The sequence below is a fragment of the Petaurus breviceps genome, unplaced genomic scaffold, assembly GCF_028583685.1.
Source record: "Petaurus breviceps papuanus isolate PSGF00001 unplaced genomic scaffold, PetGlider_PUasm1.0 351605, whole genome shotgun sequence".
NCBI lineage: Eukaryota > Metazoa > Chordata > Mammalia > Diprotodontia > Petauridae > Petaurus > Petaurus breviceps.
Window position 1 is genome coordinate 98,150 of NW_027186284.1, and position 27,708 is coordinate 125,857.

At 51.7% G+C, this 27,708-nt stretch overlaps 2 protein-coding genes across 6 annotated transcripts; one reads left to right on the forward strand and one right to left on the reverse strand.

Moving 5' to 3' along the window:
• Window positions 1–10,994, forward strand: YBEY (ybeY metalloendoribonuclease). Of its 5 annotated transcripts, none has more exons than XR_011170041.1 (4): window positions 1–357; window positions 1,892–1,960; window positions 2,753–2,983; window positions 10,857–10,994. XR_011170041.1 is itself a non-coding variant. In XM_069097167.1 (3 exons), the coding sequence occupies exons 1-3, from the start codon at window positions 16–18 to the stop codon at window positions 2,837–2,839; spliced, it is 498 nt and encodes a 165-aa protein (XP_068953268.1). In that variant the 5' UTR covers window positions 1–15; the 3' UTR covers window positions 2,840–4,462. The 5 variants fall into 5 exon arrangements, 1 of the variants encoding a protein (XP_068953268.1); XR_011170038.1 differs by lacking the exon at window positions 10,857–10,994 and adding an exon at window positions 3,384–4,462; XR_011170039.1 differs by lacking the exon at window positions 10,857–10,994 and adding an exon at window positions 3,490–4,462.
• MCM3AP (minichromosome maintenance complex component 3 associated protein) lies at window positions 4,397–27,478 on the reverse strand (the record flags this gene model as incomplete). Its single annotated transcript, XM_069097163.1, is given in 19 exon segments — window positions 4,397–4,603; window positions 4,605–4,683; window positions 5,310–5,386; window positions 5,995–6,174; window positions 6,722–6,842; window positions 10,934–11,173; window positions 12,091–12,457; window positions 12,953–12,990; window positions 12,993–13,299; window positions 15,161–15,404; window positions 16,414–16,650; window positions 16,652–16,857; window positions 17,065–17,278; window positions 19,366–19,477; window positions 19,797–19,911; window positions 20,742–21,064; window positions 24,475–24,716; window positions 25,461–25,651; window positions 27,316–27,478. Coding segments are annotated over 19 exon segments (3,568 nt in total), but the record flags the coding sequence as incomplete, so codon positions are not given.
• Between the last annotated feature and the right edge of the window lie 230 nt (window positions 27,479–27,708).

Here is a 27,708-nt window from a genome sequence, read left to right on the forward strand (position 1 = left end):
CGGCCCCACCTGGCCATGAGCCTGGTCATCCGCAACCTGCAGCGCGCCGTGCCCGTGCGCAGGGCCGCCCTGCGGGCCCGGCTGGAGCTCCTGCGGCGCGTGCTCGGCGTGCAGCGCTTCGACCTCGGCGTGATCTGCGTGGACGACGGGCGCATGCGGCGGCTCAACGGGCGCTACCGGGGCCGGCCCGAGCCCACCGACGTGCTGGCCTTCCCTTTCCACGAGGATGTGCGCGCGGGGACGCTGCCCCGGCCCGAGCACCCCGAGGACTGGAGCCTGGGCTCGGTGGTCCTGGGCGTGGAGCACATCCTCCGGCAGTGCCGGGAGCGCGGCGAGGATTACGGGGACGTGCTGACGGTAGGCGGGGGCCGGGGGGCGGCCTGCGTGGCAGCGGCCACCTGCTGTGCGAGAAACCCGAGGGCCCCCGTTTGTGCGCTGACAGAGACTGCCGGGCAGAGCCCGCGCCTGACGCGGCCCCCCGACTTAGATAGAGGCTAGGGGAGCGAGGAGAGTGGAGGCAGTAACGTGACACGTTTTCTGTGCAAACAAAACCCGTGGGCCCAAGATCAAGAGGGAAGCAGAAAGCTAGTGTCTGATCAAGGCCTCATTTCTAATACGTATAGAGAACTGAGTCAAGTTTGCAAGAATACAAGTCATTCCCCAGCTGATAAATGGTCAAAGGATACAAAGGCAGTTTTCAGATTAAAGCTGTCTATAGGCATATGAAAAAATGCTCTCAATCACTATTGATTAGAGAAATGCCAATCAAAGCCACTCTGAGGTGCCACCTCACCCCCATCAGACTGGCTAACATGACAAAACCGGAAAATGACAAATATCGAAGATATGGGGAAGTTGGAACACTCATGCATTGTTGGTGGATCTGTGAGCTGATCCAGCCATTCTGGAGAGCAATCTGGAACTGTGTGCAAAGGGTATAAAAGGTGCACACCCTTTGACCTAGCAATACCACTTCTAGGGCTGTATCCCAAAGAGATCATAGAAATGGGAAAAGGATCCCCGTGTGCAAAAGTATTTATAGCAGCTCTTTTTGGGGTGGCCAAGAATTGGAAACTGAGAGGATGCCCATCCATCGGGGAATGGCAGAACAAGTTGTGGCAGATGAATGGAATGGAATAATAAGAAATGATGAGCAGACGGACTTCAGAAAAACCTGGAAAGGGAGCAGAGCCAGGAGAACATTGTAACAGTAACAGCAACATTGTAACGACTTGGCTCTTCTCAGCAGTGCAGGGACCTAAGACAAGTCCAAAGGACTCAGGATGGAAAATGCCAGGGAATGCAGAGGGAGGCGGACCATGTTCTTTTTCTGTTTTTCTTTCTCGTGGTTTGTTATCGTTTGTTTCTATGACGTGACTAATGTGAAAATGTTTAATAGGAACATATGTGTAGAACCTATATCATATTGTAGGCTGTCTTGGGGAGGGAAGAGGAAAAGACTTAAAACTTAGGGAAGTGAATGTTGAAGACTGAGAATAAATAAGTTGAATTTAAAAAAAAAAAAAGAAAAAAGGTTTTGGGGAAAGAGAATGTCAGCCAGGTGGTGCAGTGGAGAGAGTGCCTCGCCTAAAGTCATGAGTTCGAATCTGGCCTCAGACACTTGCTGTGTAACCCTGGCAAATTACTTTGCCCTTTTGGCCTCAGTTTCCCCATCTGTAAAACAAACTGGAGAAGGAAATGACAAACCACTCCAGTTATCTGCCAAGAAAACCCCGAGTGGGGTGGGGGAGAGTGGGATCTGTGATCCAGGTCAGCAGCCGGGCCTGCTCATCCTGGGCCACTCACTCGGGGCTCTTTCCAAACTCTTTCCTATTAACTCGATACTGCAGGGTTCTCCACATACCAGATGGTGTCTGTGTTTGTTTGGCAGGTGACAGCAGCTCATGGACTTTGTCATTTACTTGGGTACAAGCATAACACAGCCCCAGAATGGCAAGAGGTAGGTGACAAGGGTCTAGTCCCCATAATTCAGCTCCCACGCAGACCTTGTCTCAAGAAACACCCTGTTAGAAAAATGGCATGTTCCTTCCTACCTTTTTCCCTCGACACTTCCCCTTCCAGCATGGTGAGGGTCTGGTCAGAAAGTGGTGGACATCGATTGTCATCATTGACTTGAGGGAGAATCCGGAGAAGAGACTCCCGACTGTAGAGGGTCAGGAGCCAGACCAAGCATGTGTGACATTCTGGCCTCTGCCGGGGGGGGGGAGTCTGGGGTCATCCCAGCCCCCGAACAGACCCACGATTCCCAGGGTCCTCTGGTGCCAGCCTGGCAGCTATGTGTGAATCTAGGTGTCAGCTGCCCCCACAAAAGATTTGATTTGAGCAGAAGATTCCTAAGAGTTGTTAATGGAAGAGGCACAGAAGCTGACATTTTACTCAAACCTCTTTAGTGAAAGAGAAAATGGTTGAAACCAAAGTGTAATCAGTTGTGCCTCAGAAGTGGCTGTGGAAATTGGCACTTTTGTTCCACCCAGGGCCAGGGCAGGAGGGTAGGGAGGCCGGGCCGGGCTGGGCCAGGGAGGCCGGGCCAGGAGGCCAGGGAGGCCGGGCCAGGGCAGGGGGGCAGGGGGGCAGGGAGGCCGGGCCGGGCCAGAGCAGGATCTGTTAGAGATAGTACATCTCTCGAGCCTGCTTTACTCATCTCCACATAAGAGCGTTGTTCACAGTGTGGTTAATGAAATGTGCTGCCCTAACAGACTGTTCTTGATCTTCCTCCCTGCCTCTTCTTTAGATGTACCACAAAGAAAAGCTCACCCTTGAAGCCCTGAACAAGGTCGCTGGCACCAGCCTCCAACCACTGACCAAGAACCTTTTTTAGATAATCCCCTTCATGAATTGGCAGGAGCTGCCCCCACCCAGAAGAAACCCGTCTAGCATGGAGCTCGGTCTGGAATAGCCAGGAAGGGTCCTCCAGGAGGCAGAGAGACCAGAAGGGAAAGGAAAGAGGGCAGACCTGGACAAGGTAGGGAAGCAAGGGGGAGTGGATGCCCCACAAAGAGCTGTGGCCTGGTGAGGAGAGAGCCTGACCATCAGGCCATACCAGCTGTGTGGCCATACCAGTCCTGGCCCAGGTGCCCATGTGGGTGGCTACTCATTCTGCCTTCTGCGGCCCCCCAGGGCTTGGAGGCAGGAGGCAGGCCCTTGCTCTCCTGGGCAACACAGATCCTGCTGCGTGCCCTGTTGGGCCTTGTGCAGGATGGGCAGAGCTGAGGGCACCCACAATGTGCAATCCACCCTTAATGACTCTTTTTGGTAAAACACAAGAGAGTGAGGGTATAAGAAAGCTATGCTGTGGCTTAAATAGGGAAATGAGAATAAGGTACCTCCGATGGGTGGGCTCCACATTATTCACTGCCTTACAGGGTCTCCAGGCATGCAGGAGGCTGGCCAAACCTCTGGCAGACTCCAGGCTGTGCTAGTGTGCCTGAGCACGGCCCGATCTGATGGGCTCTCCTTTGGGATCCTCAGGAAAGACCTGCAGTCTCTGTGAGCATCCCGATGCCACCTGGTGCCTGGGGCACGTCTGAGTGAGCCACAGCACAAGCAGGGCTGCATGCTCCCCAGGGAGTTTCCCTCCATTCACAGGAGACCTCTACCATTGTCCATCTAGTGGCAAGGGTCGTGTTGGCTGTTCGGACAGATCTATAGGTGCCCGCCCCCAGAATCCTGGAAAAGATAGCCAGTCAGGGAATCGCCTTGTCCCCAACCTTGGAGGGAACCCCCTGAGATGGGCGTGGATGTTTCTCAGGACATTCTCTCCCTCATGTCTTTACCTTCAGAGCCTTTGGGACCATACCTGTGCAGAGCTTTCCAGGCCTGGGAGGAGGCCTTAGCACGGCCATTTCTGCCTAGATCCCTCACAAACTTGAGCCGTTCAGGAGAGCTCTGGCGTTTTGTCTCTGGAGAAGGCGATAGGTGCACCTCTGACCCCAGCAGCTGGCATGGGATCATTTAGAGCTCTCCCCTTTGAGGGCCATGTGGAGAAACGGAGGCCCACCCATACAAAGGGGTTTGCTGGAGGTCACCGAGGCAGTAAATAGTCCAGGCAGAACCAGCCATGCCAGGGTAGCCATGGCATCCTGTTTTATTAGGGCAGTGTCGTCAGTGAGCTGGTCATTTTGTAGCGATGCCGTGGCTGCCCCATGGTCAGAGGACCCAGAAGCAAGGTGGCATCAGGAATTTCAGGGGGACTTGGGGGCATCCTGAGCCAGGGGAGAGAAAACACTGGCACAGTGGTTAAGATGAAGCCTGTCCTGATGCAAGCAGCTTGTGATTCGCAAAGCCTTTATCTCACAACTGGACCCAGCATGCCAACCGCTCAAGACGTTTATTGGGGCAGCTCTTCTGCAACAGTCGGGGGCTCGTTGGCATCAGACCGCCTCAGACAGTTTGGGAGGAGGTGACATGGCATTAAAGGTTTTCCCACATTTCTTAAAACCCATCCAACTGGAGTCTCTCTTTTTCACGGAATCAGAGATCACCCAAGTCTCTCAGAGTTGACAAGTGGAACTTACAGACCTCATCTTCATCCTTGGTGGCTTTAATTAGTTTTTCTAAATGTTTCAGTCTTTTTGACAGAGTGGTCAGCCTTCTCTTCAGAGGCCACCTCTTCCATCCTTGTAACTTGGTGGTGGGGAGGAGAAACCAGTGAGTGAGAAGGAGCTGGGCAAAGAACAGAGAGACCCAGGAAGGGCCTGGCAGCAGGCCAGTCTGGTGTTGGGTGCAGGAATCCTAGGGGCTGAGGATGGGCAGAGGCTGAAGGGGAGCAGCCCAGGAGGCACTGGGCCTCCCAGGGAGGACACACAGTGGAACCCATCCTGTGCTTCCCGGGCTGCAAGCTTTCTCTGAGTTTGTTTACGGGTCTTCACAGGCTGTTGGGGTGGGCTAAGGAGTAGTGCCAGCAAAGCTGCCCACAATTGAGGCCTGCCTTTTTGTAGGAAGGAATTGCACCAGTTCTACGAAGGCTGGACTGCGTTTGGCCGTCACTGCATGCTGGGCGCTGTGCTAAGCACTTTATCAATGCCCTATTGTTCCCTCCTAGAGCCATTAAAATGATAGGGCCCTGGGTGGGCCAAGTGCCTCCAGTGGCAGAAGCACTGATGACCAGGGCCCAGAACCACTCGCTGGTCCCAGCTGGGGGCTCTGCCTTTCCTGCAGGTCATTCTTTGAATAGGACACCCTGGTGTCCCAAGGCAGTCTCCTGCCTGCTTAGAGCGCTCAAGGGTGGAGAAGACAATCCTGCCTGCATCCCAGCCGGCGGTGAGAAGCGCCTCACGGCCACAATAGACTGAGCAGGGGAGGAGGAAGGGAAATGGCCAGACAGTGGGGGTCTTCGCTCAGCCAGCAACACAGCTGGTCCTCAAACCTACAAGCAAGGGTGGGGTGACGGGGAATCGCAGAGACTGCCTCAGGTCATTGTCCCCAGTGGGAGCAGGGAGTTTGGAAGGTGAGAGTTGCCCTCGGTGAGAGCACTAGTTCGAGGCTGGGCCCGAACACACTTTGGCCACTGGGTTACAGCTGTTTGGCCCCTTGTGTGTCCTCAGCCACCTGAGGACAAACAAGCTCTCTGTGGGGGCTTCCCAGAATAAATGGGAGGAGACAAGGCCTGACCTGGTCCCTGGGAGTCCAAAGCCACAAGTTCCTTCTGTGTCTGCAGCTGCCCTCCATTCCCTCACTACCCGCTCCCCAGCCGTCTGCCAGGAGTGGAATGTCCTCCTCACATCTATCTTCCGTCAGAGTCAGCTCTAGTGCTCATCCCGTGTTCCCAGACCTATGTACAAGTGGCATTCTCCCCAGGAGAGCAAACTCGGTGTTTCTGTCTGTGCCCACAGCCTGGCACTGTGCCTGGTCTGAAGCAGGAGCTCAGTCAGTGTTCCCTGGGATGCTTCTGCTGCAGCCATTTTCACCCCCACAGGCCTGCTTCAAGGCCTTCCAGGGTCCAGTCTGGGTCTGGCTCATTTGCCAAGGACTCACTTTTTGCTTTCTTCCTTCTCCGTCTGGATGCAGGTTAGCAGATGTTCTGGGAGGCCTTTCTGCACGCAGGGTGCATTATTCCCCACACTGGTCCTGCTGACTGACTTTTTCTCTATGCTGGGCAGAGGGAAAGGCACCTGCAAAATATTCTTCTTCCACGATGGAGGACATTGGGCTGACCTGAAAACCAAACCAAGCCATGACAGTGAAAGCACTTTGCATAAATGCTTTTTTCAGTTTATCTGTTAATGACAGAAAGATGAGCTGTTTGGAGTGATTAATTGTGAAAGTACAGGAAAAGTGTCCTAACAAGGAGAGATGTCCCAGCTGCCGGCAGGGCTGTGGGGCTTCCCCTCTGTAGAGGTCTCCAGCAGGTGCTGGACAGCCATTTGCTGGGTAGGTTATACTACAGACCAGCTGGGCAATCCTTTCCAACTCAAATTCTGTAATTCTGAAAAATACTGGAATGTAAAGAGTTAGGTTCCTTGGGAATCAGTTGATCAATACTTTCTCCAACTATTGGCTAGAGAAAGAAAGAAAGAAGGAAAATGAGAGAGGCTCCACCAAACACTAAGACCCCAAGGAGAGTTCTGGAAACAGTTTCCATAGGTAATACTGTCTTCTTGAAGGAGGATGACTCACCACCCTCAGTGTGGCTCTGACTTTATCTGTGTGGGGATAGTTATACTTTCTCACACTAACTTCAGAGAAACATAAGCAGCCTCACCCTTCAGGATTCTGCCTTTGAGTTCGAAGTCTGGCTTGTTTCCATGACATTGGGCAAACAAATTCATTTAGATGATCCTTATAAAAATATACATTAATCTGACCATCACTGCTCATGGCTCCTGCAGAAATACAATCAACACAGCAGGAGGAAAGGAAGGCTCAGTGCTGACTCCATTTTAGGGGGTCAGTAGATCACAGGGGGCTTAGCAGCTGCAGAGAACTAGAGCAAAGCCACTTGCCTCATTGAGGATTTTTTTTTTGAATCAATAAAAATCTACACTTTCTCCCTCCCACTTCAACTCCCCCTTCCCCAAAGTTGAAAATAAAACATAAAATCAAACAAAACTAAGTTCTACACTGGTGGTGTCCAAAAAAAGAACAATACATACTCATATACATACATGTGTGAATATATTTGTTTACATCATTTTCCACTCTGTTCACTTCTATCAGAAGGCAAGGAACAAACACGTTTCTTCAAATCCTGTGGAATCTTGGTTAATCGTGCTAATCGGAATTCTAAATCTTTCTTGCAAAATTGCTTGACTTGACAATATTGTTTTCTTTGTACAAACTCTTCCCCTGGATCCGATCACTTCCCTCATCCGTCTTCCTGAGTTTCTCTGAAACCAACCCTTCCAACGATTCTCACAGCACAATTCTTCCTTCACATCTACATACCATCCCGCATTCATCCATCGCCCAATTGATGGCCACCCCCTTCAGATTCTAATTCTTTGCCACCTCAGTTGGGAGTGTTTTCCTATGTCCTCTGTTTTGTTTAGGACTGATTTCTCCTTTAATCTACCCTCCAGTTCTCCCTCCCCCTTCTCCCCTTTCCCTATTTCCCAGCTGAGTGAAATGTATTTCTTTATCCAACTCTGTATGTGTGTGCTTCCTCCCTTTGACCAGTGGTGAGGTCCAACTGTCAGCGCTCACCCCCTCCTGGTACACCCTGGTTTAGGGAATGCTTTTCCCCCAACCTCCCTTTGGCTCCACCCACCTACCTATGTATTCACCTTCCCCTGGCTTTCCATTCTTCTATGAACATCATCAAGACCAAACAGGACCATTCCCAATCTCTGATCAGACTCCTTCTATGGACTGTGATGGTTAGAATCCTGGGTTCGTCCTCTTATCGTTTGGGGTTCCCATTTACCTTTTTCCAGACATCCCCTCATTGCCCATCTGGCTACACTCACGGTGGCTAGAAACTTCTTTGGGGTGGGGGGATCACATCACCTTGTAAGAGCTTTGGTGCAGCCATCATGCCCCTGGGCCGCCTCTTCGATAGTGGGGTGCAGCCATCGTTACCCCTCTGCTCAAGGAGAGGTTCATTCTGGATTTCTCCACCGTCCTCACCCCCCACTACGGAGCACTTCTCCCCACCCCCGAACCACCAGCTTTTCCTTGTAGTCTGCTTTCACTTCCCAAGGGCAGGGACTGTCTCTTTTTCTTGTTTGTGTCCCCAGTGTTCAGCACAGAATAGGTGCTTAACAAATATTTATTGACTATTTTATGTTTGTCTTAACTCCTGTGTTTGACCTTCAGAGTCATACCCCTTATTACTGGGACAACCTAATCAACCTGCAAATTCCGTGCAAATCGGCCTAAGACACTTACTGGCTGTGTGACCCTGGGCAAGTCACTTCACCCAATTTGTGTCAATTCCTCATCTGTAAAATGAGCGGGAGAAGAAAATAGCAAACCACTGTAGCATCTCTGCTGACAAAACCCCAGACTGAGTCACAAAGAGTCGGACGTGGCTGAAAAAGAGGACTCAGCAATAGTCACTACCCTCAGCCCTGTGATTGGTGTTTGGGGCCATGAAGTCCAAAACTCCATTTAAGAAAAGAGCTTGGCTCAGGCATCTTCCCTTTTCTTAGCTGCTACAGGACTTTGGGACAGACTTCCACCAAGTCTCCTAGTTGGGCACCTTCTCTTTCCTTTCCCCTCTCCCCTTTCTGCTCCCTTTTGTGTACAGACTTCCCTGAAGAGATGGTAAGCTCCCTGAGGACAGGGCTTGTCTTTCTTTTTTCACATTTGTACCCCCAGGGCTCCATGCTTGCCACCCCCAGGTAGGTCCTTAATTGGTGTTTGTTGGCTGTTGATTCGGTGGGTGCTGAATGAGGGTAACTACCCAGGACTTGAGGTATTTCTTCCTGGCTGTGTACGGCATTTCTTCTTTGACTTGGAAGTTCTTAATTCTGGCCATGGTGTCCCTGGGAGTTTTCATTTGGGGGTTTCTTTCAGGAGGTACCTGATGGTTCTATTTCCTTTCCGTCCTCTGTCATGGCTTTCAGGTAGTCTGGTGATTTTTTTTTTTTTTTTTTTGCTTTTTGGAGGGCAATTGGTGTTAAGTGACTTGCCCAGGGTCACACGACTAGTTTTTGTGTTAAGTGTCTGAGGTTAGATTTGAACTCAGGTCCTCCTGACTCCAGGGCCAGTGCTCTATTCACTGCACCACCTAGCTGCCCCTCATCTGGTTATTCTTAACATTTTTTTCTCCTTTATCCTTTTTCCAGGTCATTTGTTTTTGGTGTGATACCTTACATCTCCTTCCATTTTTAGACTTTTTATTATCATTTTTTCTTGTTATCTCTGGGATGATTCATTTCTATTTGATCCGTTCTGATTTTAAAGAAAAGTGGTGCTTGGGCAGGTTTTGTATTTCTTGTCCCAAGCTGCCATTCCCTTTCCCATTATCTCCTCTCCAGCTCGTTTCATTTCAGCTTTTTTCCTCTAGCACCCCCACTTAGTTTCTAAGACATTTTTTCACTCTTACTTCCTCTCCTCCCATGCGTCTTCGCTGAATTTGTGCCAAGGTTCTGCTTGCCTGTATTTTGAGTCTTTCTTCGGGGTGCTCCCTTCCTTCTTGAGCTTCCTATCATCATCACTGTTTTTATGATGGCTTTGCTCCTCCTTCTAGCCTGCTTCCTGACTTCTGACTTGATATTGTGGCCAGGCTCTCTCCACCTCTGGAGGGAAGGTCTGGGCTGGTCCAGCTGCTGCTTTCTTGGGGAAAATTAGTGCTCTTACTCCACGCTTAGCCAATCCCCAGCTCAGGCTGGGATCCAGCAACTTTCAGAGCTCCCCAAGTCATCTGGTCCTAGGCAGGATCTGGTCACTGCTTCCCTGGTCCAGGCTGAACCAGGTTTGGGTCTGAGCAACAGTGGACTGCTGCTGGACTCTGCCCCCGTCAGGGGCCTCTTTGGTCTGGGGCTTGGTCACACTGGGCAGTGGGTGACAAGTCTCCAGTTGGCCCCTGTACTCCCTGCCTTGGGTACAGTCCCCAGGTACTACAGAGTGCTCATTGGGCTGGAATAGTGTTCCCCATGGGGATTCCATCTGGGGCATTTCCTAGGTCTGTTTGGAGGAGCGGGGGCAGGGAGGGGGCCCGAAGCCCTTTCCAGCAGGCCTTCTGCCTAGCTTAGAGGGTTATCCAGTCAATGGAACCACGAGAATTTATCCAGTTGAGTCACAGACTAATAGGAAAGAAAAGAAGGCTGGCAGGTAGGGCCAGTTGTAAAGAGGGTCTTATCTTGTTCTTGGTGGTGACAGGGAGCCAGCAATTGTGGGAGGGGAGTGGGGGGAGAGGCAGCAAGGCGGGACTGACTTGGGACAGCTGAGGATGGAGCAGAGACCACCCACAGGAGGGTCTGCACCCAACTGGGGGCTTTGTGGACTAAGAGAAGGGGGCTGGGAAGAAGACAGGCAAGCTGAGTTCTCAAGGCTGCCGCTGAGGCTGGGGGCCTGGGTGTCTGGGGAGATGGCGAGCTCAAGGTGTGAGATGCCTATGTAATACTCAGCTTCAGTGTCCGAAAGGCAGCTGTTGGGGTGGGAGTGGAAGGCAGTGGGAGGTGATCACGGTGCCCCAGTAGTTGATGTGCCCTCCCTGAGCCAATATGAGGGGGAAGAGAAAAGGGCCCCTCACCCACCCACAAAGAGGCCGAGCGGACAGCAAAGGGAGCAGACGGCCACACGCTCACCCAGAGCCCCTTCCCTCTCCGCTCCCTCCCTCAGGCTCTCTTCCACACTGGGCTTCAGATGACCCTCCACGGTGAATGCCTCCCCCCTTAGACCTCTGTCTTCCCATTGCCTGGCAGAGATTTTCTGTGCCTCCTCACTTTTAGGCCCTCTCCCCCCGCTGGGATGGAGCTCCTGGAGGGCAGCGGGGCCCTGGCTCACACCGCAGAGGCACAGCACGCACCTGACACCGGTGGCAGGGTCATGGGCAGCCAGTCCCGCAGCCGGTAATTGATGCACAGAGAGAAGATGTCGTCCCAGGGAATGCCAGGTGTGGGGCGGCCTCGGCTCCTTCCTGAGAACTTGAGGGAGGCTCGATGTAGCAGGTCCTGCAGCTCGGACTGCAGGATGTGCTGGTCCAGGCCACAGCTGGGGATCTGGGACCCGTACTGGAAAACGTGGGAGCAGGCGGCATTCCACGGGGCTGAAAGAGAGAGCGGCCCTTGCTGGGTCATCAGCACCGGCACCACAGCGTGGAGGACCAGCAGATGTCTGGAAGAAAAAAAAAAATCTGGGGACTTCAGTGGACCACAAGCTCCATGTAAATCAGAATGGGATAAAGCAGGAGTGGCCAGGTGGCACAGTGAGTAAGAGCACCGGCCCTGGAGTCGGGATGTCCTGGGATCAAATCCGGGCTCAGACACTTAGCACCCACCCAGAAACACCTGGCCCTGTAACCTTGAGCAAGTTACTTAACCCCAGTTGCTTTAAAAAAAAAAGAATGGGATAAAGCCAACAAGAAATGCTAGAGCAGTCTGCAGTCTGGGGTGGCCATTAGGGTTATGGCTGCCAAGCATAAGAAGATGGTGGTCCAGCCAGACCACATCCTGAGCCGCGAGTCCTGCTCTGGGCATCCTCATTTGAAAGAAGGATGATAAGTGAAGGGGGCCCAGATGGGATTGCGGGGCTGAAGAAACTGAGGATGAGGCCCCTGACCAAGAGAAGATGCAGCATCCACAGACTGGCTGTTTCCAAGCATCTGGATGAGGGGGGAGGTTTGGTGTCGGAAGCACCTTCCCTACCACGTGGGCAGTCCCAGAGAGGAAGGGGCTGCCTGGGAGGCAGTGAGCTCCCCGTCTGTAAGGACACACAACGGGATGGTGGCTAGAGCTGGCAGCATTAGAGAAAGCCCCCCATGGCCTCTCTGAGGGAACCCTAGAACCCTGAAGGGGTGGGGGAGATAACACCAGCCTTCCTCTGAGTGGATGAGGCTGGACATTCCACAGCTCTAGCAAAGGAGGAAACTCAGACTGCCCAACACAGCTGAAGCCTAGACAGGAAAAGGGAGGAGGGGGTGGCCACTGGCAACAAGATCAGGCTGGCTCCCTCTGGGCTATGCACTGTCCACAGGCAGAAGAGGGACAGGTGGGATCTGGAAGGACAGCACAGCTTCCTTTAGCCAGGCCAGGTGGGGGAGCAGCTGGCTGCCCCCTGGCCTGGTAAACTCTGGAGCGGGCCAGGACAGGTGGCTCAGCTCTTCTGCCAAGATGAGGGCAGCCAGGAAGGCCAGAATGCTGTTGTACAGGGCCACAATGGCCCCGGGCTCTTGGGAGGGCAGGCTGGCCAGCCGCCTCTCCTTGTGGTCATGGGAGACCCACCGGTGGAATTCGCACTGGATGCCATCCTCCACCAACTGTGCCAGGGTCTGGCAGGAGAGGCCAGGATTGCTGGGGGCACATGAAACCAGCCACTGAACTGCCCGAGAGAGCTGAGAAGCAAAGCAGGGCAAGGAGAGAGGGGCTGGGTCAGTGGGCAGGGAAGCTCAGATGGACAGCCACCATGAACATAAAGGGAACATCTCAACATCAGCCCTCCTTTTGCATGCTCAGTAACTCTGAAATGTTTGCCCCTGAAGATGATGCTCCCTGGGGGGAGATGGCCTGAGGTCCAAGGGTCCGGAGGAAGGTCAGTGGAGAGCTGACCCCCCACCCCACTCCCAGGCTCTTCTTGCTATAGACCACTGGCCACCTGGGCACAGAATATATATGGATGTTTACAAGCAGCAGAGCTCCCAATTGGCACAGCCTGGAAGAGAAGCCTGGGTAGGCTTTTTAAAAAGCCAGGCTCTCTGCAGCCATCTCTCACGGAGTCACAAGGAAGGTACCACCTATTCTTAGGAATGTGTCTCCCTCAGATCCCAGGAGTTTGGCAGGGATCCTGCTTGAGGGTCTCTGACTGCCTGCTTCCGAACACTTCCCCTCACCTGATGGTTGAATTCCAAGTCACTAAGGGAACCAGGAATTCAACAACAATGTATTCAGAAATCAGTCCATCGGCCATGAAATCTGGGAGCTTCAGACCTGAGCAAAGAAAGAGAAGTCCCTGAGTGGGCACAGCTGCACTGTCTGGGACACGGCAGCAGGTCTCCTGATCCTGGGACATGTCAGGAGGGCTCTGTGGTCCTCTCTCCCCAGCCTCTGGTGGCAGCAAATCACCCAAAACGCCAGTGGGTACCATCCTAGTTTCCCGCTTGTTTGGATCCCTGCCCTTAGCACAGCTTGCCCTGGGAGAAAAGTCTCTGCTCGCGTCCCTGGGCTTACTACACATCCTCTACACAGGACTTTGGGTTGGCTGCTTGGTTGGGTTTTTGCTGCTATGAATAAAGCAACTGTTAATTTTTTTTATTACAGATAAGAGCTTCTGCCCTACCCCCTACTCCTTAACAGCACCCTTTGTAGCAGGATCACTGCTTCCAAGGGTATCATCAGTTTTGTTATTGTAAAGGGCTATATTGCTTTGCAGAGAGAGTACTGAGTCAGAGTTCCACCTGCAGTGTAAAAGATGATAATTTTGTCATTTTAATTCTCTTCACTCATCTGATAAGGTTAAGGAGAGAACTGAGTTGTTTTAATTTTATTTCTCTGAACTTTAGAGGCTCAGAACATTTTTTCAAGTGGTTATTGCCAATTTCCACTTCCTTCTTCAGGAAATGCCCGTTTGTGCCCATGGACTTTGGGACATGAGCCACCCTTGGACCAAGTTATTAGGGATTCCAGATGTCAGATTTTTATCGAATGTGCTTACTGAAATGTCTTCCTTAATTTATTTCTTTCCTTTTTACTCTCCGTGCATTGTTTTGTGTTGTGTAGAAACAATACTGTCCTCTAATGAAATTCACAGATTTGGCCTTCTCTTTGTTCAGAAGACAAGACTCTGCCTTCTCTTTAGAACCATAGCATCTCATTCCCTTTTGTTCTGGTTTAATTTTTTAAAAATATTTATATCATTGACCCAATTGCAATTTTTTTATAGTATATGATCTGAGATTAAGGTCTACTCCAATTTTTTTTTCTGAAAGCTGAGCACTTTCCCTGGCATTCTGCACCCTTCACTAGACTACAGCAGCAGCAGGCAAATAGAATCCAGCCAGGAGACTCAGGGAGTTCCCCAAAAGACCCTTAAAAGGGAGGCCAGGCCAATAAGCTCAGAGGCATCTGGGAACATGGAAGGAGTCATGGTGGGAATGCCACCTCTCTTGGGCAAGCATTTAGGAAGCGCTTCCACATGCTTGGCTCTTGGGTCCAGATGAGCTCAGCAGGCCTTGCCCCGTGACAATGCATGTGGGTCGGGAAGGTCCCTCCAGGTCCTGCCCTCACCCCCCCGCCAACCTCAATGGCAGACTGAGTCTCTCAGGGGAACTCGAGCCAGGGCAGCCGTCAAAAACAGCTCCCTTAACAACTGTTGGTGCCTGGATTTCCCATCAATGCCTCTGTGGCAGGTGGCCTGGGTCATCTCTAGACCCCAGGACCTCAGAGTAGGGCTTCCTCACTGACCCTCTGGACCCTGCCAAGTAATATCATGACTCTGTGATTCAGTGTTTTCACCTGTGAACGTAGACTGATTGGCTTCTGAGGCCCTGCCAGTTCTGAATCTATGGCCCTATAATCCTGGGACAAGTAATCAAAATATGGCAGCAAAAAAAAAAAAAAAGTCTACAGCCCAGGAGTGTGAAAGGGTATTCATGAATGAGGACAAAGCTTGTGTCAGAAAATGTGAGTCAGACTAAAGGCCTGAAGCTGCTGCTGAGAGTGTAGTAGATAGAGAATCCTCCTCTGTCAGAAAGGCCTGGGTTCAAGTCTGGCCTCTGACACGTCCTGCTGGTGTGACCCTGGCCATGTCACTTAACCTCAGTGCCCCAAGTGGCTCTCCAAGAGTCCAAGGAGGAGTTGTTGATCTTCATTGAAGGAGGCAGTTTCCACACTGAGGAGTTCTCTACTCTGATGACATCACAGGTGTACACAAAAAAATGGCTTCAACTTTGCTATATTCCTCTTTCTCTTTGTCCCCACACACCCGAGCCTCTTGGCTGAGAAAGGACAGACCCTTGGGGACATGCTGGACAAGGCCCTGGACCCCCAGTGGCCGTAGTGGGGCAAAGGACACAGTTTTCTGAAATCTAGTGGGAGTGAACCCTGGCTGGTGGGGCCTCCCGACCATTGGCTGGGCCTGCCCTCGGGGGCCCCCACCAGCCCAGACACACGATGCTCATGCAGATGACCAAGCCCACCTTGACGGACACGTGGATGTGGGACCTCCAGTCTCCTTCCCTGCTGAGGAAGCTGAACACAGACAGGGTCTGGGTCTTGTTCTGGGCCTGGTCGTATGTCACTCCTTCGCTGCCTGCAAATTTAGTCTTCACCCACTGTGCCAGGTTCCTGTGGGAGGGAGCAGAGACAGAGGAGGGTCATTGAGCAGACCGGCAGCTCTGACCCCTGCCTGGGCCACAGGTACCTGTCAGCCTCACAGCCCAGAAGTCAGGGCAGACGCATGCATTCATCCCACTGCCTCCCCAGCATCTGTCTGGGCCTGTCTGGTCCATCCCACCGCCTCCCCAGCATCTGTCTGGGCCTGTCTGGTCCATCCCACCACCTCTAGCAAATCGGAAAATTTTCAGTAGCCACTCCTTAAATAGAAACATTCTGACTAAATTATTATTTTTTTATTTCATGCAAATGAAACAGCTCTGGTCTGGGGACATTCTCATTCTTAACATCTGGAATCAGTCAAGAATAATTTATAATTGGTTTGTTTTCCAAATGTTCATCCAGCCACCACTTGAAGACTTTCAGTGGTGAGGAGCTCACTACCTTCCCTGTGGAAGCTTTTCTGGAAGTCAGGCCTGCCTTGAACCTCTCAGCAGCTACCCCCACCCTCCCCTCCAGGGCTCTCCTTCCCTTTAGTGACCCCACAGGCAGCCATTCCATGCCGGGTGCATGGGCACTAGGGTGCAAAGACAAACCCAATTTACTGCTGTGACAACCTTCCCGAGATCCCAGAGTGTGGCTAAGGGTGCTGGGGGGAGGTCAGGGCCAAATGACACAAAGCCTTGCAGGCCAGGCAAGGCCATGTGAACACCTTGATGATTTCTGAGCATGTTGGGAGGTGGGGGGGGGGGGCCCATCAGGACTGAACTTCAGCAAGACTGACTTGGCAGCAGCGTTGAGGCCTGGCAGGGGGGTGCAGTGGGAGATCAGGCTGGAAAGGGAAGGTCCGAGCCCACCCGGGGGGCCTTGGGACTGCTGGGCACTGCCCACAGCCAGCTCCCACCACCAGGCTGCAGGGAATAAAAGCCCACTGGCCAAGTGTCTTTGCTTGGGCTCCCGAGGGCAGCCCTGGTGCAGCCACTGCTTCCCTCAGGACTGGTGAGAATAGCAAACAACTCACCTGTCCGACTCATCCAGCCCGGCTCCCTGGGTCCTGGGCAAAGCCAGCACCACCTTCCAGAACACATGTCCGTGCTGCAGAGGCAGGTGCTCAGACAGGAGCGAGGGCCAGCCCAGCGGGGTCCACACGGCCTTGCTGGAGCAGAGGAAGAGCGTGTTGGACCGTACCTGCTGCAGGAGATTGGCAGCTTGCCTGCACCACGTGGTGGAGGCCCCAGCTTCCCCCGGCCGTAGCACTGTCTGTGCTGGGCAGCAAGGCCTTCAGCTGATGGGTGCGGTCCACGTAGCAGGGAGCAGGGGGGAATGCCCAGACTTGGCGCTTCCATCTTCTCTGAGCTAGAACCATCTTCTTCCATCTGCAACAGAAGGTGCCACCCTGTACTTGATTTCTTGGAGGGGCTTCCCTCCATTTGTCCAGAGGACTAGGTCCACAGGATTGTAGATACTAAGGCAGAAGGGGCCTTAGAAGACATCTAGGTGAACCCCCATTCGAAAGGAGAGAAAACTGAGGCCCAGCAATGGCCCAGCAAAAAATGAGGCCCAGCAAAGAGATGACTAGAGGCAGAGCCAGGAAACTCCACCGACCCAGCTGGACTCTACAAAGGCCTCCTAGGAGCAGAGGGATGGAGGGTCAGCCTCTGGAGCCCCTCACGTGGGCCTCCTGGCACTGACAGGAGACCCCAAAAGGCAGACTTCTGCAGCCTTGCCCTGTGGCTGATGACGGCAGCCCAACCATGCCCACAGTAGCCAGTCTATATGTGCTTCTGGCTGTTAACCTTAAAGTCTTCCCCATCACCCCACACATCCCCAGGATGGCTTCTGCCTTTGCAATATCCTTCACATTTGTGCCCTCGTTCCCACCCACACTGAGACCAACGGAGGTCAGGTCCCGGGTCCAATCCATGGCACACGTGAGGATGCATCAGCTTTCTGTTCAAAGCCTTCAGGGGTGCTGCTGCCTTCTGACTCTGGCCTTCACAGTCCAGACCAGGCACTATCCAGCCCTCTCCTCACGCTCTAGCCAGCTGGCAGAGTCCATTCTCATCCTGCCCTCACCTGTAGCCAGGCCAAAGCTCAAGCGGCCCAGGCACAGGCCGCCCACCCCCCACCTCTGACACAGAGGCCAGTCTCCTCCAGGCCACTTTCCCTGAAGCACTCACTCCCTTATCTCCCAAGTGCAAGTGATCACTCCCTCCTCGAATTTCCCATGATGCTTTGCCCAGATGCACATGAATACATAAACATTTATACATGTGTGTGCATAAAATCAGCCAGACTGTTGGCCCAGCTGATCCCTGCCCTCAAAACTCATTCCAGTACCCACATCCATGCTCTTGTACTGCCTTGAACTGGCATGAGAAGCTTACCCTGCAGATAGAACCTATGATGGTAAAGTCTGAGCATAAAGAACCCCCAAAATGCCAAATATCGTGGGGAGGGCAAAAGGCAATTTGAATTAAAGCTAATAAGAAGCTGTTTAGAGTAAGAATAATTAGGAGGGGGCAGCTAGGTGACACAGTGAATAGAGCACGGACCCTGGAGTCAGAAAGACCTGAGTTCAAATGTGGCCTCGGGCACTTGACACACTTACTAGCTGTGTGACCTTGGACAAGTCACTTAACCCCAACTGCCTTGCCTTCCCCCCCCAAAAAAAAGATTAAGAGATAGGAAGCACATTAAAAAGACATAGATTATTGTTTGGCTTACAACCTGCCTCTCTGTGGCATTATTAACCCTTATGTGCCCCTTACTCTTTGTCAAAAAGTTCAGTTTCCTTGTAGCTTGTGGGGCTATCTTCGTGATTGTTGTGTGGGTTAGCTGAAGAAACCCAGGCTTTTTGGTGCTGCCTGTTTTATCCACGTTAGCCTTCTGAATCGCACACATGTGGTCCCAGGGCTGCAGTGACGCCAAGGGACAGACTGACACAGGTGATCTCACTTATGTGATATGTGATATGGAGATATAATGGAAAGTCATGGGCCGTAGATGTGGAGCCTGCTATGACGAGGAAACCCCGAGAAGGTTCGCCCCTTGCCCGAGGTTACACAGGCAGCAAGAGGCGACTGCTCCTTCACCTCCCCAGGCAGATACAAATACTCCGAAAAGTCACCTGCACAACAGCAGGGTGGCAGGTGAGGTGTGGGATGTGGCTAGGCAGTAGTTTTTCTGGAAATGATCTGGAAATCATGGTGGCCCACAAGCTCACTAGCGATGGATTTGTGACATGGCTGCCTAAAAAGCCAGGAAGCTGCTAGGCCTCACTAAGAGGAGACTAGAAAATGGAGGGTCCTGGACACACCACAGCTGAAGTTTTATGCTGGATCTGGGGTCTAACCGAAACAAGCTCAGGATGTTCCCCTAGGACCAAGGCTACCGTGACCACACGAGGATGGCCAAGACCATCAGCAGTCTTGAAACTGTGCCTCCTGGAGAATAACTGAGTGCGTTGGGAAGACCCAGGGGGCCAGGAGAGCAGCCTTGAAGGCTGTCCTGTGGAAGAGAAGCTAGCCAGGCTGAGTTTGGCCTGGAGGCCAGTTGGGAACAAAGAGGGGAAGACATAGAGGGGTGAATTGAGGCTGGATGCCAGGAACAACCTGCCAACGATGAGAGCTATCCCAGACTAGTATGGGCTGCCAGGAGAAGGCTTCAGGCCAATTCTGGTTGGCCACAGGTGAGCACAAGGGAGGGGGGCTACAGTGAGGACCATCGTCTAGGCACCAGCTGGACTGTGCAGTCTCTGAGGCCCCTCCCAGCCTGAGCTTCTGTGATCGTCACAAGCTTCACTCCTCTCTGCCTCAGGGGTCTCACCTGTCAAGTGGGGAGGATAGTCACAGCACGTGCCTTTGAGGGCTGTTGTGGGATCAAACCCGTATGTGTGTGTGTGTGTGTGTGTGTGTGAATACTCTGCAAACCTGGACTGCTCCACAGACACTAAGTCTCATTACTACCTTACCTGAAGGCTGCCCAGTGGGAAGCAGCCACCGCCCTGCAGATCCCCCCATATTCCTCTAGAATGACATCTTGGACCAGCTCTTCCCAGCTCTTCCAGTGCATCCTACAATGTCCTGGGTAAAGAGGGGGAGGAAGGATGAACCATCAGGGAATTCCCCAAACTTGAACGTGTCTGCATCAGAACCTCCCCATGACAAGGAAGGCTCACCACCTAGGGAAGTCCCAAGGCCCCCAACTCTCTGTTGGGTGGCTTTTCCTTATCAATTAGAGCCAAGCAGGCCCTTCTCCCACAGGTACCCCTGATGCTGCCTTCCCTGACAGCCTCTTCCCTCCCTGATCCGTCCTCTGCCTGATAGCCTTAGAGCCACGTCTCGGCTCTGCTACTGGGGAACTCAGCAAGGCCTGGGTGCAAGTCCTAACTTTGATTTGTACTTGGTTTGTGACCCCAGGCAAGGTGGGACTGGATGGCCACGAATGTCCCTTCTGACTCTGGGCTTCTGGGGTTCCAGGATGTCTGGGCTGCTCTCAGCATGTAACCCTTTGAGTACTGGAGCAGAGTGAGGTGTCCCCCTCACTCTTGTGGCTGGGAGCTCTGGGGAAGAGGTTCCAAGCCCAGGTCCTATAAGCACAAACTGGGCGCAGCCTTTGTGCAAAGCTGGCTGAGCTTGTTTGCAGTGCCCAGACTGCTGAATTATATTCTGCTAACATGACACTTTCTCAGAATCCTTTGAAAGTTGATTGTAAGTTAAAAGAGCTTCTGTTGCATCAGTTGGTGAGCAGAAGAAGAGTGGATTTGCCCAGCAGGAGAACAGTGAGGACAAGAAGGGAAGCAGCTAACAGAGGAGCAGCTCTGCGTGGGGTAGATTGTCCCCAAAGGGAACAGCAAGCCTATGGTCCACAGTCATGATCTGCCCTGAGCTCGTGGGTCTTTCTCACTCATGCATCTCCCTGCAAGGCTTCAGTCTATTCTCATTCTCCCCTTCAGACACTACATGCATTGGTGAGTGTGACCCAGGTTTAAGTGTGGGCTGTGGTACACAGATTAGTCTTGCTTTTGCTTTATCTTTAATAAATATTTTGTGTTTAAGAATTAATGGTATCATCGCAACTGATTTTGTGCAAATAGGAAACACGCTGGTAGGGGCCCATGAGCTAATGTGGAGAATAGCTACAGCATTCCCTCACTTCCTCCTTCCATGACAGTGTTAACCCTAAGACCTGAGGATGTGAAAAAGTGTGAGTCCTAAGCCTAGACATGGCAGTCTGAGGGCAGGGGGATGAGTGAGTCAGCCCAGAGAGCAGGAGGAGCTAGCCACATGTGAGTACATGTACAGGTAGAACCCTGAGCATCTTGGGGTGGGAGGAGGGATCTCTTACCCTCTCTGTGTAGGCAGAATGATTTCCCTGAACCGGAAGGACAGACTGTACAACCTGGAAGGGGGATGGGGCCAGCTGCAGAGCTCCTGAAGAATGAGGTGAAATCCTCCATGGATGTGGAGGCTGGGCCTGGGGCTGAGGCAAGGGCTTCGAGGGCAGACTACTCTGAGGCATCAGAGGCCGCAGTCAGAGCTCAGGCCGAGGCCAGGGCTGAGGTGTTGGTGCAGACTGCAGGCAGAGGGGCAGCAGAGATGGCACCATCTCGGGGTGTACCAGGGGCATCAAGGTTCCCTCACTTGGGTTCCTGCCTGGGGTAGGAGCAGCTACAAAAGAGGAAGAAAGCCTCTGATCATGGAATGCCCAGGTGGCATCTGAAATAGACCCCAAATGGGGAGAACTGGGCTTTCAAGCTTTCCTGAGACTGTCTCAGCTTGACTTTGACGACTGCTTCTTTTCTCTCAGCTGTAAAACCAGGGAGTTGGGCCGGATGGCCTCTGGGCAAGGTACAAGTCAAACCTTTATGGACACAGGAGGCCTGTGCAAAGCTGATGGCTTCCATTTCCTTTGGTTCCTTTAGAACTAGGGCCATTCTTGGAAAATGGCCTAGATCTCAAACTCTGTCATAAAGTACTGATCACCTGGAGGTGGTTAAGAAATGTGGATGGATGGTGGACCAGTGGAATAGTTCAGGCACATGACACATAACTTACCAAACCCAGAGAACCAAGCCTTGTGGGCAAGAGCTTACCCTTTTACACAACCTGCTGGGAGAACTGGATAGCACTTTGGTAGGAACTAGGCAGAGATCAACGTTTTCAAACCACATACCAAGCTAAGGTCAAAATAGGGTCATAATTTATACATAAAGGGTGATGATATAGTAAGTAAATTTGGGGAGTGTGTGAAATATACCTGTCAAATCTATGGATAAGGGACGAGTTTAAAACAAATGAGAGAAGAGAGAATCCTGGCAAATAAAGTGGATAATAATTTTTATAAGATTAAATTTAAACGGTTTTGCATAAATAAAACCAATGCAGACAAGATTAGAAAAAGCAGGAAATGAAAAAATTTACAGCAAATTTCTCTGATAAAGGTCCCATTTCTCAAATATATATGGAACTGAGTCAAATTTATAAAAATTAGAGCCATTCCCCAATTGATGACTGGTCAAAGGATGTGAACAGGAAGTCTTTAGGAGAAAAAATTGAAGCTATCAATAATCACATAAAAATTTTCTAAATCACTATTTTTAAAAATTATAATATGTTTTATTTTCCCCAATTACATGTTAAAAACAATTTTTAACCTTTTAAAAAAATTTGAGTTCTAAATTTTATCCTTTTTTACCTCCTTTCTCTCTTTTCTCCCTGAGACAGTCATCAATCAGATATAGGTTATACATGAGCAATCATGTAAAACATTTTCATATTAATCATTTTGTACAAGAAGACTGGAATAAAAGAAAGAAGGTGAAAATAGCCTGCTTTAGTGTACATTCAAGCAATGTCTGTCATCATTACTCCTTTGGGATTCTCTTGGATCATTATATTGCTGAAAACAGCTACGTCTTCATCAAATATTGCTAAATCACTATTGATTAGATAAAAAATCAAATTCAAACGATTCTGAGGTACTACTGCTCACCTCTCAGATTGGCTAATATGACAGAAGAGGAAAACGTCAAATGCCGAAGGAGATGTGGAAAAACTGGGACATTAATGCACTGTTGGTGGAATTGTGAACTGATCCAGTCATTCTGCAGAACAATTTGGAAGTAGGCCCAAAGTGCTATTAAAACTGTGCATACCCTTTGACCCAGCAATTGCACTTCTAAGTCTGTATCTCAAAGAGACCATAAGAAAGGGGAAAGGATCCACACGTACAAACACGTTTATAGCAGCTCATTTTGTGGTGATCAAGAATTGGAAGCTGAGGGGCCGGCCATTAATGGATGAATGGCTGGCATACGGTTTTAATGGAATACTATCGTGCCATAAGAAATGACAAACTTCAGAAAAACCCAGGAAGACTCATATGAACTGATGCAAAGTGAAGTAAGCAAAAGAGGAGAACATCATCCACAGCATCCGTGATACTTTAAGGCCGATCGACCGTGAGTGACTTCGCAGTTCTCCACAATACAGCGATCCAAGACAACCCAGAGGGCGCAGGATGGGAAATGCTCTTCACCTCCAGAGAAGGAGCTGAGGAACTCTCGGCGTGACGCGTGCTCTTCCCCCCTTGTCTCCTTGCTTTTTTTTCTTTTTTGCAGCACAGATAACATGAAAAAGCTCTGCATGATTTCACACATATGATCGCTATCACGCTGCTTGCCTTCTCAGGGATGGCAGGGAGAGAAAGAATTTGGAACTCAAAAAATATTTTAAAATAAATGTTAAAAATAAATAAATAACGAGTTCAGTTCAACAACAACAACACCATCACCACCAGGGCCCTCGGGAACAGAGATGGCCTTGGGGTCAAAGCCCTGCCTTACATGCATGTGGCACAGTGGATAGAGAAGCAGGCTTGCAAGCAGGAAGACCTAAGCTCAGATCCAGCCTTAGACAGGTTTTAGATGCATGACCCTGAGCAAGTCACTTCACCCTGCTTGCCTCAGTTTCCTCATCTGCCAAATGAGCTGGAGAAGGAAATGGCCAGCCACTCCAGAATCTCTGCCAAGAAGACCCCAAATGGGGTCATGAAGAATTGGACGTGTCCGAAATGACTGAACAACAAATGCATCTGTGCGGGGATGCCTAGAACAACCCTCTCCTTCTCTAAGGCTCTCCCTTGCAGTGAGAAGTCAGAGATGCGCCAGAGGAAGTTTGCATGCTGGGGATTCTGCACACTGTCGAGCCTGAGGAGGAAGGAGACACGTGTTTTATGTTTGTCACAACATGTGTGTAACATGTACAGGCATTGCATATGTGTGTGCACACATGTGTGTTCATGAACCTACTGCAGGGAAAGAAGATGGGACCTGCTTGGCAGTGTTAAGGACAGAGCAGGCAACATGTAGAAGGCATGACTGGAGGAGGGTTGGGGATCCCGACCTGCAGGGCTGAGTGGTTCTGAACTAACACAGAAACGTGGTTCAGTCCATCCATGAGTCGGTCAAAGAGCTCTTACCAGACCTTTCCTGGCACCATGCCCCATGCTGGCATGCAGCATGATGCCAGGTGATGCTTGCCAGCAGATCCTATGGGCCCTTCCTGGCACAAACAGGACATGGCCCAGGGGCAGCAGTGGGCATGTGACCCCTGGACAGGCAGGTACCTCAGGGAGCCCAGGAGGCCGTAGTATATAAAGGCTGATGCCCACGGGCTGGCAAATGGGGCATGATGGGCAAAGGAAGATGGGGTAGAGCCTCAGGGGAGGCCTGTGAGGAGACACCCAGGGCCAGAAGGTAGCAGTAGAGATCCCAGATCAATCTATCTAATCCACCAAGGCCTCCTCCTTGCCCTCAGAGTTGACCTTCCACAGTGGCACTCCACCTTCCTGGCCCATTGGAGTCATGAAATAGAAAGCACCTGATCTGGGGTGGCTAGGTGGAGCAGTGAATAGAGCACCACCCCTGAGTTCAAATCTGACCTCAGACACTTAACGCTTACTAGCCATGTGACCTTGGGCAAGTCACAACCCCAACTGCCCTGCCTTCCCCCCTCCAAAAAAAAAAGGAAAAGAAGAAAGCGGCTGATCTATGCTTGGAGCCTGTGCCATCACACACCTTCCAGGGCCCAGGACATCTTCTGCTCCCTCCTGGCAGCCTCAGGGTGGAGGTTCCTGCCAATGTACACACTCTGCTCATTAAAGCTGCAGGTGGGGACATGCCGCACCATGGGGTGCAGCAGCCCACCATTGATGACCTCCCCAATGGATGTGGTCTGCTTCTGCTTGATCAGCACCAATGACTTGGGTCTGCACACTCTCTTGGGCTCTCGGAAGGCCATGCAGTTCAGTTCCACCCAGCTACAAAGACAAAGGCCAGAAGCTCGTCTGCCCTCCCGACACCAATCTGCTGCTCACAGCCCCTGACCGCCTGTGACCCTGGTGACCCTGGAGGCCACAGAGTCTGGGACTAGGCACAAGCCTGGGGCTCAGTTTCCTCCTCTGTTAGATGAGGGCCTGGCCTGGATGACCTCTGAGGCCCCTCCTGGTTCTGGGACCATGCCTTCCATAGAAAGGCGACCTGAACCCAGCCCAACAAAAGTGTCACCAGGTCAGAGGGTCCCAGACAGAGCTGGCTCCAGCAACTCCATTTTACAGATGAGGAAACCAAGGTCCAGAGAGTGACCCAGGTGACAAGTAGCAGAGTCAGCATTTGAACTCTCGTCTTCTGGCTCTTGTCCTCTGTGATGGACCCTGCCTCCCCTTCCCTGAGGCCCCAGCCCACGGCCCCTCCAGTCTCCACGGGCATTTAGACACATGGAGAGTCAGCTGTGACAGGCCCTCTGGGGAGGTGGTAGACCAGCAGGCCCTCCTGCCTGGCCCAACCCTCCAGCCTACTTCCTGGTGTGTGATCTGTGCCAGGGACAACTGGGCTTGACATGCGCCCTCTCCATCCACTGCCTTCCCATCAAAGGGAAACCTCCATGAGAGTGGGGACTGCTTTGCTGTCTGTATCCCCAGCACATGGGGTACTGATGTGTATGGCCAGCTCAAAATCAAAACATTTTCATACATTCATTCCCTGCCCCTCGGGCACTCATATACCCATCAGACACGTTGAGGCTGTAGAAGGTCACAAAGTCCACTGCCTCTGCGCAATCCCGGAACAGGAGCATGCGCTCCAAGTCGTAGAGGGGAAATAACGTGGACTTCAGCAAGCTCACAGTGTAAGCGATGCTGAGAGCCTTGAGAGCATCCCTGGGAACCTGGAAGCAATGACCATCGTCTGGAAAGACCTTGGCACTTTGTCAACAGAGACACAAAACTGAACTGCCATTGTTCTAGAATCCAGCACTGACCACTGGCTAGCCATGCTCTGCCTGTCCAAATCTCAAGCAATTGCTTGTTTGGACCTGAGTGTAACTTTACATTTGGTACCAATTCTGTCATGTTTAGCCCAGTTAGCTGTCTCATTAAGATCTCTGGGGCCCTGACTCTGTCAACTAGAATGCTTGCTTGTCTTTCTTGTTTTGCACAAAGCTGATGGAGGGTTCAGTGGAAAGAGCTGGAGGCCCTGAGTGGAAATCCTGGTCCTGTTAGTTACAACTGTGGGCAAATCATTCAAGCCCCATAGGCCTTGATTTCCTCACCTATAAAATGAAGGGCCGGATGAGACAACCCCTGGCATCCTGTTGGCCCGGAAGCTTTCTGGCCAGCCAGGCCCAGGTCCCTGGGGCATTCTGCCCCACTGGCACCAGCCCATGGAGCAAATCCACCTAATGGTCCAGAGGCCCCATTGCTCCATCCCCCAAGGCACAGCCCAAGAGACTCTGCCAGAGACGGATCCTCTGCTGGGGTCTGGTCCTGATGCATCCAAGCTGGCCTTGTCACAACTAGTGATGGTTATGCTCTGACAGTCTGCTAGACCTGTGGTATCCCCAAAGCAGACATTCCCTCCACAGAAACAGGTTACAGCCCACCCAGGTCTGCCCATCCCATCCCTGTCCTCCTGTGAGGAAAATGAGGCCAAAGTCAGTGACCTGAACACAGTCATTTCATAGAAAATTTCCTCAGGCCACTGAGGGTCATGTCAAGATGTCCATCAAAAATGAAGCAGGAGTCTCAGAGAGGAACCTCCCAGCAGGACAGCCACAGGGCCCCCACTCACGACACCCAGGGACTGCCCACCAAAACAGGGAGCGCCCAGCCCAGCCAGCAGCAGCCGTGGTAGCCACAGAAGAAGAATTTGGACTGTCCAGCCAGTCACCCTGACCTCTGTGCAGCAGGCTGAGCAGGCACAGCAGATGGGGCACTGGACTGAATCAGCAAAACTGGGGCTCAATGCTGCCTCTGATGTTTGCTAGCTGTGTGAAGTTGGGCAAATCCCCTAACTTCTCTGAGCCTCAGTCTCCTACTCTGGAATATGGGGGATTGGAACCAATAGTGTCCAAGGGCCCCTGTGTCCTTGTTATCCTCAGATAATATCAATTCACAGATGTGAAAACTGAGGCTCAGGTAGGGAGGAGACTTAATTAGAGTTACAGTGTTTGTAGAAAGTTCAGGATCCTAAGAGCACAGCCTGGGCAAAGGCAGGGAAGCTGGAGACAGAACATGAAGTCCCTTGAGCAAGGGAGTAATGTGGCCAGAATGGCTAACAGAGGCCCCCAGATGTTTCATTATTTAAAACACGATCTGGAGAATGTGTTCTATCTAACGTGTATCTATCAAACCCATCCTAGCTATGTGACTTTGGGCAAGTCCTTTCCCTCCTTGGTGGCCCAGGGATAAAAGATTAAGGTTAGGGTCCCCAAAGGTCTCAATGGCTAAGAAGCAGGACCCTCCTGCTCTCCGGACTCTCTCTGTGACGGGCAGAAGTCACAGGCCCAGCCTCGTCCTGAGCCTCACCACAAGGTCCTGGTTAATGTCAGCAGACGCCCTCCCCTCGCCCTCCCCGTCTCACCTGACCGAAGTAACTGTGCAGAATGCACGCTTCCAGGTAAGGAGCTGCCCATACCAGTTTGAAGAACCACACAAAGTTGTTGCTATTGAGGGCAGACAAAGGTTGGGCAGCGAACATGATCTCAGGGGCATTCCGGACGCTGGGCTGGAACTGCTGAAGTTCTCTGGGGATGGGCAGAAGGGGGGGACAGTGATCATCTGGGCTGGCCAGAAGCCCTCCCCTCTCTGGCTCTGTCCTTCTCTCTGACCCCCGCTCCCTGCTTCTTCTCTCCATCCCCTTCTCTTGGTTTCTCTGTCTCTCTGCTTTTTCTCTGTTTCTCCATCTATCTATTTCTCTGATCCGTCTGTTTCTCCATCTCTGTTTCTGTCTCTGTTTCTACATCTGTCTGTTTCT

Bases quoted from the DNA above. Each gene is read 5' to 3' on its own strand.
- YBEY (XM_069097167.1), top strand. From the start codon at position 16: ATGAGCCTGGTCATCCGCAACCTGCAGCGCGCCGTGCCCGTGCGCAGG. The intron at 358-1,891 runs GTAGGCGGGGGC...TTTGTTTGGCAG, and splicing joins ATTACGGGGACGTGCTGACG to GTGACAGCAGCTCATGGACT. The intron at 1,961-2,752 runs GTAGGTGACAAG...CCTCTTCTTTAG, and splicing joins CAGCCCCAGAATGGCAAGAG to ATGTACCACAAAGAAAAGCT.